Raw genomic sequence first — 20,509 nt, 5'->3', positions numbered from 1 at the left:
TACATTTTAAATTTCCTTATACCAGTATGTTGTTTATTTATGGATCCCCCTGTTCTCATTGTTATTAGGGGTTTTGTGACAATGCATTCAAGTTGTAGACAAAGTTTGTCAGTAATGGCCATGTGGTAATGTTTAATTAGCCACCACATTTTACTGTCTTCTACCAATTTTGTCTGCACTTCTGTACATCACAGGTCTGATTCAGTAGTTCATCAGCAATTTGCTGGTAGTTTATCCAATGTACTATATTTTCCTTTACACATAACATTCAGCCGAATTTTCTTCCTGTAAGTGAATAATACCTGAATACGGCATAAATCACAACAATCATATGAATAAGTAAATGAATGTGTATGCTATGGACATTATTTGATTGTGCACCTTTATGTATGTAGATATACTGTGAAAATTCTTATTCTACCTTGAATGTAAAACTCAAGACAGTTGTTGAGAGGTTAGAGTGCAGGTGCTTTATAAACGTGAAAATGCTGTGTAGGCCGAGTTTTGAAGACTTTAAAATTGGGAGTTTCAGTGCTAGGTCCTGTCACATTGTAAAGCGTGGATGGACAACTTGGTGTGTGTTTCATTGAGCAGGGTTATGTATTTGGTGTCTTTTGCATAGGTCCCCATTGAGGTAGCACTAAAAATATCTTGTCACTATCATTGTCACCAGCCTGCTTTGGTATGCACTGTTTCTTTCATGACCAAAATAGTGTAAAGAACATCCTTAAATGCCTAGAAACAGAAAAAATATACAGAGTGTGTCATTATTATATGTATGTAAACATGCATGAGGAAGATGGATTACATGTATGCATGTGTACAATGCTGCAGTAATGGACATTTTCTGTAACAGAAAGTGAGCTCTCTCCTGTTGATAATGTGGACTAGATTGGCCTTGTTAGAGTATATTTCCATGTCCAGTGGTGTAGTGGAAGCTGACCATTAGTTAGCAGTGACATTTGATGGTTGGCCATGAGATAAGGGTGATGATGGCTCATGTAACAGCTAATTGAGGCCATGCTGGTCTGGAAGATGTGGGACTGGCAAGCCTGGCAGTATTCGGCCTGTACAGCAGCTCTTCTGGAGAACCTCTCAGGTGTGGAACTCCTGAAAAATATAGTGGGCTGTGAAAGTGATCTGGTGCTGGTTGTGTGGGTGTTTGAGGATTGCAAATCCTCACCTGATGAAGGTTAAAGCTCTAGGTTTTCATTTACTCGGAGAGGGAGTGTTTGGTGTGTGAGCACCTTCCCTACAGGTGGCTTGTGATCAGCCTGCAAACTGACAGCTCCTTACACCCACTGATATTCGCCTAGTCCTTTGACTTTTATCCTTCTTATATTGACAAGCTTGACATTTAGAAATACATTAAACCTTCATCTTGTTTTCACTAAGGCAAATTAATAATTCACCCAAGGGCCCACATGATGAAAGTTCAAATTGGAGTGTGGAGGATTTAGTGAGAGCATTGTTTGGTACTTATTTGTAAACGATCTGTATATATCTGGGGAAATAAATGGAGAGGTTAAAAAGTTACAAATTTTAAAGAAAGTCTATTCGATATTTAAATAAAATGTAAAGTAAAGGTTCAACTTATCTTCCTTTGGCTTATGTACATGTTGAATTCTGAGAATTGATGGGTGACAAATGGAAGGTGCTCAGGATGTTTCGGCATATTTTTAATTTTACATATACACATGTCAAAAAATTTCACTGTGGATTATGTGGACCAAAATTTGCTTTGAGTTCCTGGTCACTTCTTCTATAGGTTATACATTGTAAGCCTTTAGTGGGCATAAACATGTACACAAATACATGTATTTATATATTGACATGTATCTGTAATCTGAAGATGTCTTTCACCTCAATACTTTTGCGTACTCTTGGTTCCTACACTCATAATAATGGTCATAGAAGTCGCAAAATCCTGGCTAATGCGTTACATGTCCTACCAATCAAGTAAGTACATGTAGAGGCAAACAAGTGACCAGTGACCAGAAATATTTTGAAATGTGCCTTCAAGGCATATATATGATTCCTTGTTGTGGGTGGAGTGCATGGACTTTATTGAGTGCGACCTGTGATTGGAGTGATGGTTATGAGTGATGACTAATTCTGGTGACAGGTATATCACAGATCTACAGATATTTACATGTAGATCTACTGATATTTACGTATATGTGGCTTTGGACATTAATTCATTACAGATAGCTACAAGGGTGGTCCCTTTGATTAAGTGTAGAGGTGCTAGTAATGCTCCCCAGGGCTGATTGGATTGCTGAACCATCTGCTGTTTATGTGATAATTGATAAGTATATATGTTTAAAGATGATAAAGCCTACTTGTACATATGTGTACACCTATTCATACAGCTGATCATTGTTTGGCTCTCCTGGCCTGACTGAGATGAGGTTTATTATTTTATGTATTGAGGTTATTATATGTACCTTTTACAATATATATGTCAAACCTGTAAGATATTGATTTCAGATCTTCTTTGTAATATTAAAAAGACAAAGCCGTGAAGGCAAACAAAATTTAGTTTAAAATGTTTCATGTCATGCAGTCTTAATAATGTAGACATAGATGTAAAGCCAATATTGTGATAAAAACTTGGATGTTTAGAAATATGTAAGAAATCTATACCGAAAAAAAAAAAAAGTGAACAGGAAGACATTAACTGCTGTAATTGAGCATAGCAAATGTTGTATTGGGTGTGGTTACCTCATCTTCCTACCAGCAAGGTTGATACTCTGCTATACGTTTCATAATCACCCTTGCTTGCTGTACATGTTGAAAGTCTTCAGAAATCTACGCTGTTGACAGCCAATCATTGATCATCCCATAAACGCTGTATCTCCTTGTTTCGTGGTAAATGCATGTACATTCGGATCCGATTTTTTCCTTGGCATAAAAGTGTACAACAGCAATAAGCTGTGCTGTGAATGTTGATCAGTGTGCTTTTATTGAAATGAAAAAGCAGCAGAAAATCACCCTGCTATCAGGCAGTAGGCATACCAGTGATATGCGAAAGAGACCAATCAGCAGATCAATGTAGCCAATGTTGTTGTTTCGCCACTAATTTCTATCAAGACTTAATTTGCCTCAAAATGACCGTCCCCGCTCCCATACCCCACCAACCCACCCTATAACCCTTAACAGGTTAATGTGCAGGGGGATAATTTTTGCTCCAGCACTTTTATATCTAGTGTGAAATAAATTTATTCCATACATTGCATACTTCTCATTACAGCCACATCCCATGTTGTTTTGAACTCTTGTTAGTGTCAGTAATTAAGGTTAATTCTGATTGGACCATGGACATGCATTTCTATGGGGGAAAGTTCAGGGCTTGGAAGAGTTGAACATCACTCGCTTTATTAAATGAAGATGGGTGACCTGAAAGCTGAACCAGATTAAGAAAATCTGCATTTGTGAGCTGGTTGCGGTAGTTACACGGACCCATTATTTGAATGGGTGTTTTTTTTATTATACTGATTATTTATCTGGGTCTCCACTGAGATTTTGAATGTAATAGACAAGTGGAAACCCCCCAAAACAAATACGTCTAGTTCTGCAGGATTTCATATTGAATCAAAAGTTTGAATTCTGTTTTGCCATCACCAGGAGTGAAATTACATGGTTACTTCAGGAACTGTGTATCATGTCAAAGGAAGGCACATGTATCTTCCCCAACCGTGTTCACTGACACAGAATGAATAATCCGTATGTGTTTACAATATAAACATACCTGGATCTAAAAAGATTTTTGTTGTAGAAAATATAACCCTTCGCTAGAAATATTTTGTTCATCGCAAGATTGGACATTACCTCATCGATCATAAGTCATTTTCACTGTTCGCAAAGTAATGAACAAGTTGGGCAAGAACCCTGCTTGTAGCATATATTCACAAAAAAAATGCAACTCGTGAATTCTATCAGTTTCGTTTGTGTTATGAATTTATGCAACTTTGCTGTTAAAAGTTTCTGCTATCATGCAGACCTGTCAGAAAACCTGCTGCTAATGATGTAAATACCTTACATCACTGAAGGTTATACATGTACATGTTACTTTGTGGACTAGTTGACACATAGAATTTTGTTTGATAATGCGTATTCACGTACACTGTTCATTTATGTCTGTGTTGGCGACTTAGGTATATAATACATAGAGGATCTACAGTGAGTGACCCATTATATCAGATTTATTAAATGTGTGGTGTAATTTTCATTTGTTCTGAGCCTTTGGTGAGGAACAAATAATGAAAGCTTATGCCATAATTTATATTTTGAGTGGTTGTAGGTGCTTCATAGAGAAGGCATCATCTGTTTGTTTTGACAAGTATGTAAATGGGATGCGTATTGATATCAGCGTATGTGAAAAGGTTGGGACCATACCACATTTCCCAAAATATAATTCTAGAAAACATGGAGGAAATCTGTGATTTCTCTGAACAGAAAACATTCTTTCGAACTTGTCAGCATTCATAACTGCTCATTTGTTGAAACATTTGGCTCAAAAAGTGTGACCTAAATCTAGGTCATATCTCTGTGATGTCATGCAGTGACTCGCAGGGTATGAGGAGCGGTGATTTAAAAAATCATACCAAACAAAATATTCACATATAGGCTCTTAATCTGAACATTTCACCTCAAGACTTATTTGGTGGTCTTATTAATCATCATGGAACTTAAAGAATGCAACAAAACAATGTCTACGATATTTCAAAAGGCTTTATTTTTGTTCTCTTATGGGCATTCCATGTGATGGTAGACATGATGTTTGAATCAAAGTGTCACAGAGGTATCAATTATCGTGTTTGATGTAGAAAGGAGAATGAACTAGATCTAAGATTAATCTTGTGTTCATACACAGGAGATAACCCTTTTTGCTCTACAAAGTAGTAAGGTAAGTTTGTAGGTGTTTAATTTTGTTAAAATCTGATACCAAGGCATGCTGCTTTCGACTGTTGAACTTGTGTTTGTGAGTGCCTTGTTTTAGGCCTGTACAGTGTCCAGTGCTTCATTTCCTTTCACCAACCTTGGCTATATTTTACATTTCATGAAGATAAATTTTATTCCTGTCTTCCTATTTTATTCTTATCCAGTGTGAAAACCAGTCAGAGTGTAGTAAGTGATCTCTAGCCTGTTTTATTTTTTTCTTTTGTTTTTTTTTTTTTTGTTTTTCATGGCAACAAACAATAGAAGTAGTTCGGAATACAGTTGTACTTTTTAATTGGATGAGTGTACATGTCGCTTGGCATTGACTTTTATTCATAAGGGCATGCCATATGAGCGGGAACTGAAAGTTTGGTGTAACAGCCTGAAGGAAGTTGAGATGAGGAGATGGCACATGGCGTGGTTTGTGATTAAATAACTTCTTGGTTATATGGGAGTTCACAGTGTATAGATATTACATATAAGTACACGTGCTAAGGCAAGGCGAATTTGAACAGTATTTTCTGTCTGGATGAAGGTCTAGGCAAGTGGATGATGAATAGTTGAATGGAATGCAACAATGTCAGGTTGTAGGTGGTTTGATTTTTTATTTAAGGGTATTTGTGGTTTCATGATGATTTTAGTTCATGGACAGTATTTTTAACTTATTGAATTTAGCACAATGCAGATGGACAGGAGTCCGATAGGAGACTACAAGAACACTAGGTCGTTTTGATGCCACATTATAGCAGATGGAGCAGTAAACTTTTTGTGATTACGTGCAATACCCGGACAAATACATGTACATATAGATCATTTTGAATCACTAGGTGATTGAGCCAATAGTTAAAGTATACAACTGAGACTTTGGCAGAATTTGACATTAATTGTGATTAATGTGGCAGTAGAACATGTGTGGAAGTAATAGGTTATGTTGTATTTTGAGCATTTTGTGGATGGACATTACTAATATTGTGAGAAACAAGGAATTGTATTGGAGATTGACAGTATGTTGTATATATTTTCACAATATTTTGGCATGCAAAGACAAGGGTTTTGTGAGGACAGCACTGCTGAGGAGTACTTTATTTGTATCTTGAGCAACATAGTTGTTGTTACTTTGACAGAGCTGTAGAATAGGGTCAGGTGCTGTGGAGTAGGAGTTGATACATGGGGTAAGCAGAGGCAGTCCCAGTTTATCCTCTCTTGGTGGACTGGAGAGGTAAACAAACCAAGTCTTCCTCTTAATGCTGGAAAGTGGATCAGTTCAACACACATAGTTTGATGGGTAATAACCATATGCTTGTGTACCCACTCCAGCATGGCTGAGGCAGGCTTCCCTCCAGTGGATGATGTTATTTGTGGCATGTAGCCCTAAATGCTTCCTGGCCCCTGACTGCTAGCACAGTTCATAGTTGTATCTTAATCTAGTCTTGGCAGCTGGGCATGGGTATGCCTGCACTAGAGAGAAGGAAACACATTCCATATTCTGGTGGGCTGATGTAATCTGTGGACAAGTTCATGCACTTAATCCCATACATACTACAATGTCTGTCTTCTGCTTGTCTTCCCATGCAGATCATCCATTTGAAATATGTTACAGAAATGTCTACATCACGTTTGAAATATGTTACAATTGTACCTACATGTACGTGTACACCACCTTTGGAATATGATACTGAAGTAACTACATCCCTTTTGAAGCAGAAGTATGTACATCAAGTTTTAAATATGTTGAGCTATTTACATCACCTGAATCTTGAAATATGTTATATCTTATACAAGTATCTATTTTCATCTACTCTGCATAAAGAGGATAGTGTGTAGCTCATTTACCCCCCAAGATAACTTGGTTTAGTCTGTAAATGCAAAATTTTGTTTTGAGTCATCTCCGTGGTGTGGCAAAATTGGCACTAAGACATTGGAAATACATTTACAACGCTCTCACTACTATGACTCGGAACAGAGTTCTTCATGGTTTGTGGTAAGTGCCAACATTTCATTGGAAACACTAAATGGCAAACTACCATTTATTTAAAGAATGCAGGCATGTGTGTGAAATTTGCTCATGCACTTCCTTGTGTCAAAAATTGTTATTTATGTTAAAGCAGTAGAAAAATTGAGTGAAAATGATGTGACCTTTACTTTGCAGTATGTATGTACTAATAATAATCCCTTTTATGTGGATTTAGTTTGTTGTTTATAATTTGGCCATGAAGTATGGAACATTTAAGGAAAACACAGGAGACAAGATGTGACATTAATCTTTTAACTAGGAAACACTCGCTCTGCTTTGATTGTTCCAAATGCCCTGCTGGGCTTATTCCATGTTCAACGCTGCTTTGATTGTTCAAAATGCCCTGCTGGGCTTATTCCATGTTCAACGTATGTCATTCTTCTGTGAGAGTTGAGTAGAGAGAAAACGCTAAGGTGATCAGTGGTTTGTTGATAAACCCATTATGTAAACAAAAGGGGCATTGTATAAGGCAGAGCATAACTATCACATGTTCCCACATGATCCTCTGTATTTTCCTTCTGTATGGCATCACAATGAAAGTGTGGTACCATGTTAAAAATAGTTATATTCTGGCATGCTTTCATTGGGCCTTGCAAAGTACATTTATGTGAGTGTATGATTGATATATGAAACACTGCCAATTTTTAGCTTTTGATTTGAGCTCCAATTCCAATTATTTTACATACATGGACAGTTTTCATTTGCCATGGATACTTACATGTATATGTACATGTGGGTGCAGAGGTGAGCAAGTGTCTAGGCTTTTCACCGTTTCCGGTATATTGAATATAGTATACGTGTAATGAGAATGCATATTTATTTGGACAAACATTGAGTTCACTTGAACTTATGGTTACTGTTCACACAACTACTGATTTCATGTTTTGAGGTTCATTGCAGGTTTTCAGTAATGGAAATTTAGAAATTGACCTTTTTTTAGGGCCTGGTGTACGTGTAAATTTGGAGCACTTGAAGTAAATGTGGTGATTGGCAAGACAGGTAACAGATGTCTTAGTACTTCAGTGTACTGTTTTTTGAACGACTGAACAGTCATCTATAGACTCTGAGATAAAAAACATAATTAAATTATCTCTTAAGAGGTGTATCCTTTTTGCGAAAAGACTACAAATAAACACTCACACAACATTTGGTTGAAAGCAGTGTTAACTGCTTATATTAATATGCAGCTAACACAAGTCTATCATGTGAGAAAATATTATTGAAGGACTGGGACTACATACACATGTACATCATTATATGCATATACTTGAGTGTTCAAGTCATGGAATGGGTTGGTAGTGGGTGGGATAAGCATTAAACTGAGTTACTTAACAGGATATGAGCTTGTTATCCTTTGGCTGTGGTTGGATGTAGATGTACATGTAGTTTCCCTTCCCATATCCCCCACATGTGGTGTGTTGTGAATGTGCTGCCTGGAAGTGCCTTCACCTGGCACCCTACTCTGATTGGTCTCTGACAGTCTTAGAGTAGATGATGTCACTATAGAGGTCAGCTAAGGTGACTTGCATATACATGGTCATGTTAATGAGGTGATTATTGCAGGAGCTGATGTGCACTGTATGTGGTTCTAGGAGCTGGATTCTGATTGGGCCGCCCAGCCAGTCTTTCCCTCAGATACACAAGATTGTTATTCAGGCCAGTGCATTGATTGATTTTCATTCTTATTGCTTCCCTGTGGTATTGTATGTGAAGGGAAGCCAGCCTGTGGACGGAGTATGTGATCAAGTCAAAAGAAGGGCAGTATTAGCTGAAGCCCAATACAAGACAAGTGAATCTACTGATGGGGTTGAAGAACCCAGACTTGAATGGACTTACAATTGCCAGTTACTATAGGTGTGTGAGTCTAACATCATCAGGTCAGTGGCATTGATGTACAGCTAGGTCATGATCCTTAAGGGTACCCAAGGCAGCTTGTTCCAGTTACACAGTAGCCTAGTGTGTAATGTCATCCATGGACTGCCATGGTAGCAGAGTGTGGTTGTAGTAAAGCTGTGTGACCCAGTTAAGTGTTGTGTTGTTGTGTGAGGTCAGTGAGGCTGGTCTCTCAGCTGTCTGTCTTACATGTGCTTCCCTGGACTGACTGCATGTATGACTGGCACTTTACTGTATGGTAAGGATAGCCCAGCCTATAATCCATACAGGCTGTGTACACGACCTGCAGGCTGAGATGGTTTGATTGGCCAAACAGTGTGGCTGTCAGCAGTTACTGTCTAAATCAGGCTCTGATGTCATTGCACACTTCTGCCTTATCCCTTTTCTATTATCATAGTTTATGCTGAATTTGTAATACTGGTATCTGTTCTGAAGATTTTGTGATAATATTCCATCAGTAGGGATTACATTAAGGCTCAGGTTGCCATGACATTCCTTTTCTTTTCTCAACTGATTGTGTGCTTTTCCTGATCTGATCCAGCTATATTTCTGTTGCATGTATTTCTGTTCACTTCTTGAAATATTCTTAAGGATTAGCATTTATGAGGTTTGATTGAGGAAGCAAAATTGTACATCGTGTTTTGTTTTAGTAACTTTTAAAGGTTTTAAAGTTTGATTATTGTCTTCACTGATATATACAGCTTGTATATCATAATTATTGAACTTACCTCTTTCATTTGGTCACACAAGTTACAAGGAGATGGAATTTTTTTGGAAAACTTCTAAATATATTTGAAAGTAATGTTACTGTAGACGTGAAACCATATTATTAAGTGGCATTTATAGAATTGGTAAAAAGTAAAATTTGCTAAGCAGAGAAAGGTCTGGGGCAGAAAGTTTGATAGGTGCTGACATTACACACTATTTCAAAGATTCCTGCATCTGCATAACTTACTTGACCAACAGGTTTTACTAGGTGATATTACAGGATGTGTACATGTAGCTGTTTTCATGCACATCCACCAGTGTTTATTCCATTATGAAAAGCTTTAATTAGTCTCAAAAATTTAATGCGTATTCTGTGCTATTGCTCTGATTGTAGTCCTTGTGACCCTGGCCAAGTAGACCTGTGTGTACAAATGGTGACCCATTGCTGGCTGTGGGGCATGGTTATGTGAACCGTCAAAGAGGATGAATACACCTTGCCACACCCACAAACACCAACCATAAGCAGGCGAGGATCAGAAGATAGAAACACGTTATTACATCACCATCTGGCAAACATCAAGGTTACAGGTAAGTCTGTTTCGATTCACAATTGCCCTATAATAGAAGGGCACACACTGGCTTTCAGTAGTGTAACTGGATCAAAACATAGGTAACAATGAAAAATACGCTTCATTAACACCAGGATCCCATGGTCTTGTGTTTTGTAAAATACCTAGTATTTTGTTAGAATTTATTATATTACAATATAAGATTACTTTCTCACCACGGATAGGTATCTATTGTTAAGTACGACATTAAACCCCAAGGACTCACTCACGAATAGGTGTCAGTTATTTTCGCACCTTTGATGGGATAATTTTAATCAACAATCAGCATTTCAAATCTAGTCATTCATTCTTGATTAACACAGTCAGGCAACACAATTAGCTTTGTATTGTTTTCGGTTTTAATCGCCCTCTGTAGCTGTCAAGCGGCTTTTGCGTTGTTGTACACAGTTCACAATTTGTTAAAAGCTCACTCATTGGTCAACAGGAAAGACACAGCCAATGGGATAGTGAGTATCAAGTGGCATTCATTGGAAGCTAGCACATGTTTGTATCTACTTTTCTTTCACTTTACCAGGATACTGAAGATTAATCAAACTAAAGGCGAAAACTCTCTCATTGTTTTATACCCACCAAGCACTATTACCAGAGTTTGTATACATATATTTAAAGTCTGATTGTTTTTCTCCTTGCTGTTAAAATTTAACTGGCCCTCCTGGCTGTCTTATCCCAACTGTCTGTAATAAATCATTCAATATTGGAATTTTTTTACGCTGGAATTACACTTTGCAGTAAATTATTGACCCTGGAATCTGCGAAAATTAGTTCCATGTGAAAATTAAGCACATGTACATGTACTTCACAGTATGTTGATGTAATACATGTATATCTTGAAACTGCAAAAACTATTTCTCCCCTGTTTCAACAGCCAGATGGTAGTGTTGCAGAATACAGTTAACGCTAGCAGATACATGTAAATATCTGACAATGACATGTCAAAAAGTTCTTAGTAATGGCATTAAACAACAGTCAAATAAATAGATAAATATAATGACATAAATGGAAAACATCAGTCGGATTATTAACTTGAATTGTCAGTAATGTGTATGTGTTAGTGGTCTGCTTGTGAATGTTCAGCACTGTGATTTGGTTATGATTCCTGTACAGTGTAGGTCAGTTTACTTATGTGGGTAACTTGTCTGCTATGTAGAATGTTATCAGCTGGTATATAAAATTTATAGAACCTTGAAAATGTTGTACAACTGGCTAGGTTTACTTGGTCTATTCTTTGCCTGTTATGGTTGAGAGATCACAACATACAAGGTACATTTGAATTATGTCCTTTGGAGATTTCAACCTTCTTCATGAAGTTCATTGTGCCGGTACAAACCTACCATACCAGGTCATAAATCATGACTTCAACTCAAAATCTGAGAATTCGGAAAGGTTTTCTTACCTTGCACAAGAAGGGTAATGGATATATGCCCATCAAGATTTCCAGACGTGTACGGTGTTCATCTAAACATCCATGCATGAAGTGATAATGTACATGTGTATTGTAAAAAGCTTTTTCTACTTGAAATTTTGTGCAATTAAAGTTACATGTAAATGTAGTGCCTGTCTCAGTTTATTATGACGTGTCTCATATCTTCTTATCTTTCTACATGTCCACTGGATGGGGACAGGGTTGGCTGATTAACACTGTACCAGGAAGCGAAATAAAAGTGCTAATATGTGTACATGTAGAGTACATGACTGTTATGTTTGATGGTGACATCGGTGTCATTTTGCTGAGATACATGTATTCTCTACATTACAGTGTCAAGTTTGTTATCTGTCCTGTAACAGAGTAATTTTGTTCCGTATGTTGTATAAAATACATGAAGAGTACATGTATATATATCAAATCAATTTAAATGAAAAATATTTATATCATAAGGCTTTGTAGATATTTGTTTACAGGTAGCATCCTCTTCATTTGACCTAGGACTGATTTCATGTCTGTTAGCTTACATTATTAGTCCAGATCCTGGCATATACATGTAAATACATCCCACTTTTATACATACGCATGTATATATGCTCATGTATACTTGTAGTTAAGGCAACTGAATATTCAGTAAGATAATTTTGTGTTGGAAGTTAAATCCATTTTTGGGCTGCACTGTTGTAGAATTCTGCTCAACTGAAGGGTTTTCTACATGTGTATGTTCATGTGAATAAGATTATGTTTATAATATTGTATGTGAAAAAGAGTGATGAATGCAAGTATTTTCAAACAGATTTCTGTTGTCTTGATCTGGGTCTGCAAATTCAAAATTATGTAAATGTAGTCAAAAAGTTAAAGTGTATTTACATGTGTGTAGGAGTGCATGTAGATCTATGTTCATGTCCTCTACACTGTAATTCAATCATCCATTTCCTGTAACAGTTAAGCCCACATGTAGATCAATACATTACACCGTAAATAAATGTATAAGTTGACTTCTTTTTGGCCATGTTCACATGCCTTAAAATTGAACAGCATTGATTTTCCTCATTTTTAGGATCCACATGTGTGTATGCTACAAAAACCTCCATGTCAGAGTGATAAATAGAGATGAGGGTTTGTGGATTAATGTATTCACATGTACATTAAAACACAACCTTAGGAATTATTACAGTATGGTGGGAAACTAATGTTTATCCTTAAAGATATTATTCTTTTTGTAGTTATCCTTTGTCGTGTCATAAAGTCTAGTTAGGCTTGTTAGTGTCAGTCATGAAGAAAAACACAGCCTGCTTCTTAGAAATTTTCTGTTTTATGGTGTTTCTGTGCTAGGTACATGTACATACTAATACGGATGACTGTGCTGGCTATCCCTGGGATACTGAGCTCTAGTTAAAGAGTGTGTGTCAAAAACCAGTAAGGTTGAAGTTTTAGGCAAATTGCGTACAGTTTTACGCTGTACTCATATACATGTATGTTACACGTGTAGTTATCACTCCATAGTGGTCAGTAGTTTCAATTGGCATATAAAGATTTTATAGCAAGAAACTGTTCAAGGAAATAATTTTATATTTGTCCATTTTAATTTCTCCAGAGAGAACATCTGATGTGTTCATTTTTTAGATGCCTTGAAGTATAGAACATAGCAAGATCGACATTGTAGATTTGTGATGAGGTAATTCATGACGTTAGGACACCTGTCCCACATTAGAACACACACCATTTTGACATGCGATTAGTATAACACAATCACAGCTGTTTCCCCACAAATTTTTCACAAAGCTGCAAACATCTGTACATAATTTTTAATATTTCATTGGAAATACCTTCTTATTTTGATGTATACTTCTATAAATTTGATGTAATTATTCAAGGAAAACCATTATATTTTGCTTATTTGGTTGAGTTAATATCCGGCATCACTCTATGTCTGTTCGTACATGTGTGCCCTATCTCACAGGCTAACAAAGTGTATACAAAACATTTCACTTATAGGCAGAATTGTCTCCCTACAACAGCGTTATATTGAGGGAAAGGTGTGTTTATGATTCAGAATTGATTTGTGTTATGCTGTCCATTATTATGAAGACTGATATAAGTGTAAGTAAACTTTGGAGACTGACATTTTATACATCATGTGGTTACAGTCTATCATTATTGGTGAAGAAAACAACAAAAGTGTAGCAAGAACCGATCTTTTTCTAAACTAAATACATAACTAAATTCATTAGAACTGTACAGTAGGGTCCCCTTGGGCATTTAATGTCCTTGAACCATATACAATGCACATGTATTAAGTCAGATGTGGTGGCTGTACACACTTGGAGTAAATGTACTTGGAGCTAGGGGTAGATTAAACTATGTGCACAATGAGGCAGACCTGCTGTGATCAGGGATTTAACGCACATTGACAAATCCACAGCACCTTTCATGGATGTGCTCAGGGAAGAGTAACATGGTGGGCTAAACCCTTGCCTCTGATTTCTGTCTCCATGGTTACAGGCTGATGTCAGTGGTATTGAGGTAGCCTACCTTGGCTGGCGTTGGTCAATATTATTCCTCTGTTGTACCGTGTATTTGTTCCAATTATGTGCCATAGTGGAGGTGTCTTGTGCACAAATGACGTGCAAGGCTGAAATAAACAAGTGTCTGCTTACTGCACATGAGTTTTAATACTAGTAAGGCAGGTTGGTGAATGGACAGTGTTTCTGTTCTTCCAGCTAAAGGTGGACTACACCTGGGTGTTTGATGAGATTAGCTGGCTAACAAACTGACCTGGTAAACTAAGGTTAGACTGATGGGCCAAATCCACATCACCTACATGTACATGTACATGTAATTGAATGGTAGGAACTACAATACCAGACATAAAGGGGTATTAGTTTTGGAGGCTTCTTGTATTTTGACTTAAAGACATACACATGTACAGATACTGTGCAAACAAAATGCAGTGTTAGATTCTGAACCATGGAATTCAGCGGTTTTGTAAGACTGGCTGGACGCCTGTCAGTTGTTCCTGTTGCATGGTTTGACCTAACCTGACATAAAGGTAAATTAGAGGCGGACCAAGGGAGTTTAACTGCTTGCAGAAAGCCCCTGAAGATCTCTTTAAGTAATTGCTGCGTCAATATCTGTGGTTGCTTGTAAGTTGGCTGGCCAGGGCGGTGTGTTTGTGTTGTAAAAGGGCTGTGAACCAGGAGGAAAAGACTGTGTGCTGACTGTCTTAGGTGTATGGGGGAGTGATGGATAGACTGGCCTATCCTCACCCTGTCCACAGGGAATACTACCCTAAAGGTCAGACTGTCTTCAGGCACTCGCTGCCTACATGTAAGCTACTGTTCCTCAGCAGTCTGTGTACCTCAGTTCTTCAGTGCTACTAATCAAAAATGTATGCCAGCGAAGAATAAGTGCTGATGGACTGTAGCTATTAAAGTGAAGCTGTATATCAAGGTCATCATTCTTCTTGTATGGCTTGATGAAGCCAATGACTTGACCCAATGATGTAAAAGGAGAACAAATATAGAGATGATGATGATAAACTATAAATTCTACAGTACATGGATATCTGTCACTTAGATATAGTTAAGTCCATTATGTATCTGTGTATTGAAAAAAAATCAGTGCATTAATTTACTTGTCCCAAGTTTAGACTTGCATGTAGAGTATGGATTTACGAAAAAATACGCTGTGTAAAAATATTTATTATATGACCGTTTTTGTATATAAAATTCAGGTCCCAGTTTCACAAAGCGGCGTACAACATATTTTTGCTGTACATTTGTGGTGTGATATTTTGTGACCGTGCCATTGTCCTATATGTACAATTATCGTACATGTACATCTTTGTGAAACTGGGCCCAGATGTGTATACTTAGAGTGTACCAGTTGTGTATTTCCACTTCTCTTTTGTGAATCTTGCCAACAACATATATCTTTTTATATAATTTGTCTTAAAGCAGTCTTTAACTGACTTGGAATTTAATGGGATGAGCTTGTCTAGAAAATGAAGGATGCTGTTTATTGAGTGACAGGTGATGCGCAGTTGTGTTCATATTTCATACTGTGTTGAAGATTTGCCCAGAATCCTTCCATTTTTTTTTTGTTTTGCTTTTGGCTCTCATTTTGCAATCTCTTTTGACTGTATATATACACCCACATGTGCGTGTTGTGTTTTGGTTTTCCAGTACACTGATATTCAAGTATACACTATGTACATGTAAGTACATAATAATACTGTTCAGTAATAATTGTGAAATATTTGAATCTGTCAGATGTTTCATTAGTTTGTCTGAACTACTTGTATTTGCAGGTTACTATTGTGCCATATGAACAGGTTGACCTGAGCAGCATGGCTGATTCTAGTGACCGTAAACCTGCCCAGAAACGCTTGTCTAAGCAGAATGAGATCGATGATGAAGAGGAGGGGGAAGACAACAGTCCAAGCTCTGACCAATCTGATACTACGCTGACCGCTGGTAAGTTTGTCTGAGGCAGTCCCAGCTTAGAACGGATTTGTTTCAAATAACATTTTGATGTTTCACACACATTATTTAATTGATATTAGCCGCATTTCATGAAAATTTGTACAGGCGAGCTAAAAATCAATAACCTTCTTAAACGCATGATCATGTGAAAAGATTAAAAGTAAGGCATCATTTAGTGCATACATGACACACATAACTGAAAATTTCAGCATCATATATGAAATTGTATTAAAACGTTGACAAATATGAAAGTACATACAACCTGCAAATGGTCATGGGTTTTGCCCTTGGCTTTGCTTGGTTTCCTCCTGCCATAGTGCTGGCTGCGGTTGTAAAAATGAAATGTTCTTGAGTACGGAGTAAAACACCAATCAGATAAAATAAATAAATGAACAGTTATGCACTTTTATATTTGTTTCTGTTTTTGATGCTTTTTCAGGTACATTTGTCCCATATGCATTAAATGCTATCGTGCCGTTAAACATTCTACATAATCATGATTTTGAAAGGGTTATCGTTTTTTAGCTTTCCTTTATCAGAGTTGGCACTGTGTGTTGAATTAATTTCTGTAAGTTACAAAATTTTTGACTTAGTGTCTGGTGTACATGTATAATGGAATCATTGTTAAGGATCATTCTTAAATGTTAAGGATGGTATTTCAAAAAATACTGCATAAATTGAGCTCAGGTTTTGCAACGTGTAAAGCACAGTAACATGAGAGGAATGTTTCACTGTTGATGCCCTGCATGTGGTAAATTACCATATATTACCAAATTCAAGATCTTCATGTCTCTTGTGTGTATTAGAATCCAAGTTAAAGGATTAGTGTCCAGATTTATTATTTATTCATAATTAGCTATCCCTGTATACATTGTTAAATTGAGTATAAAGAATATAGAAAAAAAGGTGTATTAATCTAAGTAATATGGCACTTAATATCACTATATAATAAGGCTGGTTTTATGCATTTGTTGTGCCAACATCCTGTAGTCTTTGCTGAACTACGTCATACAAGTCCAGCCTTTACAAGCTGTCAGAGCTTTGCCATTCAGTTCAGTCATACAAGTCCAACCTTTACAAGTTGTCAGAGCTTTGCCATTCAGTTCAGTCATACAAGTCCAACCTTTACAAGTTGTCAGAGCTTTGCCGTTCAGTTCAGTGTTAAAATAAAAGCTACAAGAGTGGCAACAAGCATTTCACATTTCTCATTTCTCCATGAAATGGTTTGCTGTTCTGCATGCTGTTGTAAAAACAGGTCATCAAAGAACCTTGGAGTTAGTTTTTTCAAGTTCCCAGGTGATTTGCCCCTCAGGAAGGCGCAGATTTACTACACAAGATTGAAGGATTTTGTACTCCCAAAAAACAGCCATGTCTGCTCTCGTTAGTTTACAGCTGAAAGCTTCAAGGGGAACTTCAACTTTCCAAAACGGCACTTGCACACACTAGTCATGAAATATTATTAACTGAACTGAAAACTGATAGATACTAAACTTCTGTACACTGACACCATTGTCCACAATTATATGCCCCTATAGGCATAAGCTATTCGGAATGCCAAAGATAATGTGCCGTTGGTTGTCATCGAATATAGGTATGGATTAAGAGTCCCTTGGGGAATAGAATGACATTTATTGTGAAGTGGACAGAGGGAATGAATAGTAAATAAATACAAAATCTTAAGAGGAACACACGAAATGTACAGTGTAACACAGGATAAAGCTAATGTGTACCAGTTAGTATTGCCAGTGTGGTTGGAAATGTTTGGACAAAGATTAAATTCAGTGTCTTAAAACTTGGAATCTGAAGTCTCGCCAGAGATGTCGGTGTCAAAAATCGAAACTTCAGCGTTGTCCACTGTGGGTACTAGTTGATATGGCGGTTTATTTACTTCTGTGTAGCAAGAACCTGTCTCAAAAATGACATCGTTTTGATACAAAATCTCAGGCTATTTATGCCAGCTAGGCTGGGGTTGGCCGTATGTGACGTCACCCTGGGCTGCACCACCATACAGGGCAGCTGGTTGGACATCAACTACGTCACAATAAATGTGAGAAGCCCACCTGGAAATATACTGTTTTAACAGGATAAAATCTGTATAATTAGGACCAGTGAGTAAATCTGGACACTAATCCTTTAAGGTATAATGTTAAATCCTTTTTGCATTGAGCTGTGGTTTTACATTCATGAGTTTCCTACAGGCAGGCTCTGGTAGCCTTGCTGACTTATAAAACACCGTGAGTTGAATGATCTCATTTTGCATGTGGACCACTAGCCTGTTGACGGTAATAAACACCAATTACATATATAAGTAGATTATATTCTCGTTTAAATGTGTATTTATGGCTATGTTGTTGTTGTTGTTGTCAGGCCCGGACACACCTGGTATCCAGTCCTCCCCTGACTCTCCCACTAACAAAGAGGAGGAGGAGGAGGATGAAGAAGGGAGACAGCCCTCGCGGAGTCAATCCTCCTCACCTGAGCAGACAAACAAAAACCATGTGAGTTGGCTGAAAGAATGTTGAAGGCATGGAATGGCCGACCAGAACTTAACAGCACTCATTTAAAAGCTCACGGAAGAAATAGTGTTTTTATTAATCATTCAAGAAAAGTGGCATTTATTGTTGGAATAACGAACTGCATTATGCTGTGGACGAAGCGGACACTGTCATGTTTTTAATTGTGATACTTGCTGAATTTTTCACTTTATCCTTGAATGGCTCTGTCGTCCAGTGTTGCCTGTGCACCCACAAGGGTGAAGGATAGAGATCACCATTATAAGTCTGTAAAAAGGGTAATAGATGTTTTAATGGAAAAGTTCAAAAAGCCATATATAAACACATTTACTGATGTGCTGAGATACTGTATGTTTCGTGAAGAAATGACTTATTTGATGTTTATGTGAGGCTTTCTGTCTGTACTTCAGTCATACTCAAACTCGAAAGGGAACAAACTCCAGAGAAGTCAGGCTCTCACTGAGGATGACTCGCCTCCCCCTGATGAATCTGCTGGTGGTGATGGTAGTGGCCCCAAACATAGATCTGTAAGTATCAATTTAAACTCTAGGGCTATGAGCTGAAGTCTTGGTGTGTGTGATCTGATAAATCAGCCTTATATGCCAACCCAATTCTGTATTCTGTAAAGTGATGATTTTCACGTTGTGTTGTACGCATGACATTCAGATATCATTTATATCCTAAATGCAGAATCGCATCTTGCCATGTCACTGAATTTCACCTTACAGTGAAAGAAAGCAAATTAGTTGTGTTTGTATGTAGTGAACAGACAACAAAAATGAGCACTAGAATTCTGGATGAGCCTAAAGTACATGCTCATGTGGATGCAGATACATTTGGAATAGATACAGATAGATTTGTTGATAAAATATACCACATGTGTAAGGTATGTGCTTTGTCTCCACAGGGAAAGTCCAGCAGAGCAAAGTTAGAGAAGACTGGTTCTGGATCTCTGAGCTCTGAGGCTGGTACCTCGTCTAGTTTGTCCAGGGGTGAGTCTTCTCAATACAACTGACCTAACCTGCACGTGTACAAACCTTCGACTTCACTCTCTGTATAGTGCGGCTGCCTGTTGGGTGTAATCTACTTCATTCCATCAGTAGTCATTATTCCCCCACCTTATTCATTATGTGGTTTTGAACCAGTCGCACAAGGGAAAGGTCTGCCACCAACCTGCAGATGGTCACTGGTCTCATCCCACCATATTGCTGGTTGTCGTCATGTGAAACAAAAGAAAAACAACCGATTACTGTATAGTACAAAGAATATGGTCACCTGCTTTTTCTGGTTAAAAAAAAAAACCATTGAAAGAGTGCATGCAGGTGACAAGTTGACCAGAATTTGTTAAATTTTTTATTGCCTCCACACCGAAATAAGATATATCTCTGATTTTCACACATTTGTTTCATCTTCTGCTTAACAGCCTCTATAATTAAACACCGTTTGCTAGATTTTAATATATATACTGTATTTTGCACACGGAATCGATGTATTAACATGAGTAAAGATTTCATGACCAAAACTTAATATAACATTTCTCTTATTGAGCTTTATTTGGATTCCACCAGTATCATGTAGCCAATTCTGAATACCAGTGTTTGTTTTATCAGCATGTTCATTGGATTTGAATTCAGGTGTGAAGCTAATATTTCACATGTGAGTATTGTGGAGGTATATATTTTGTATAACACAAGTTTTCGATATGGAAGACTGAATAGGCACATGATGTGGTGAAATTTGCCACTCTGCAGCTTTTCATCATTCAAACTAGGTAAAGAGATTAGCACTTTCAAGTAGTCATTAATCTAAAGCTGTCAGGTTGGGCATCTGTTCAGAATGTGAGAACACCTGTGCTGTCAGCAGTAATTACCTTATGTGGATGCAAGATCTAACAGCACACC

The 20,509-nt window shown here is 37.4% G+C and overlaps 1 protein-coding gene across 3 annotated transcripts in view; it reads left to right on the top strand.

Annotated features, from left to right (window-relative positions):
- The window catches only part of LOC135461882 (cAMP-regulated phosphoprotein 21-like), a 42,877-nt gene that overhangs the window by 8,029 nt on the left and 14,339 nt on the right, over positions 1-20,509 (top strand). For 2 of the 3 annotated variants that reach the window (XM_064739152.1, XM_064739150.1), the window contains exons 2-6: positions 9,951-10,144; positions 15,921-16,086; positions 18,463-18,593; positions 19,019-19,135; positions 19,516-19,600. In XM_064739152.1, the coding sequence (XP_064595222.1) occupies positions 15,960-16,086; positions 18,463-18,593; positions 19,019-19,135; positions 19,516-19,600 (460 nt within the window). In that variant the 5' untranslated portion in view covers positions 9,951-10,144; positions 15,921-15,959. Of the gene's footprint in view, positions 1-8,351; positions 8,833-9,950; positions 10,145-15,920; positions 16,087-18,462; positions 18,594-19,018; positions 19,136-19,515; positions 19,601-20,509 lie in introns of those variants that run through there. The other variant, XM_064739151.1, reaches the window with a different exon arrangement.

This window comes from Liolophura sinensis, chromosome 1, assembly GCF_032854445.1.
Source record: "Liolophura sinensis isolate JHLJ2023 chromosome 1, CUHK_Ljap_v2, whole genome shotgun sequence".
NCBI lineage: Eukaryota > Metazoa > Mollusca > Polyplacophora > Chitonida > Chitonidae > Liolophura > Liolophura sinensis.
The sequence above is the reverse complement of the archived record's forward strand: the minus strand, read 5'-3'. Positions and strand labels throughout refer to the sequence as shown.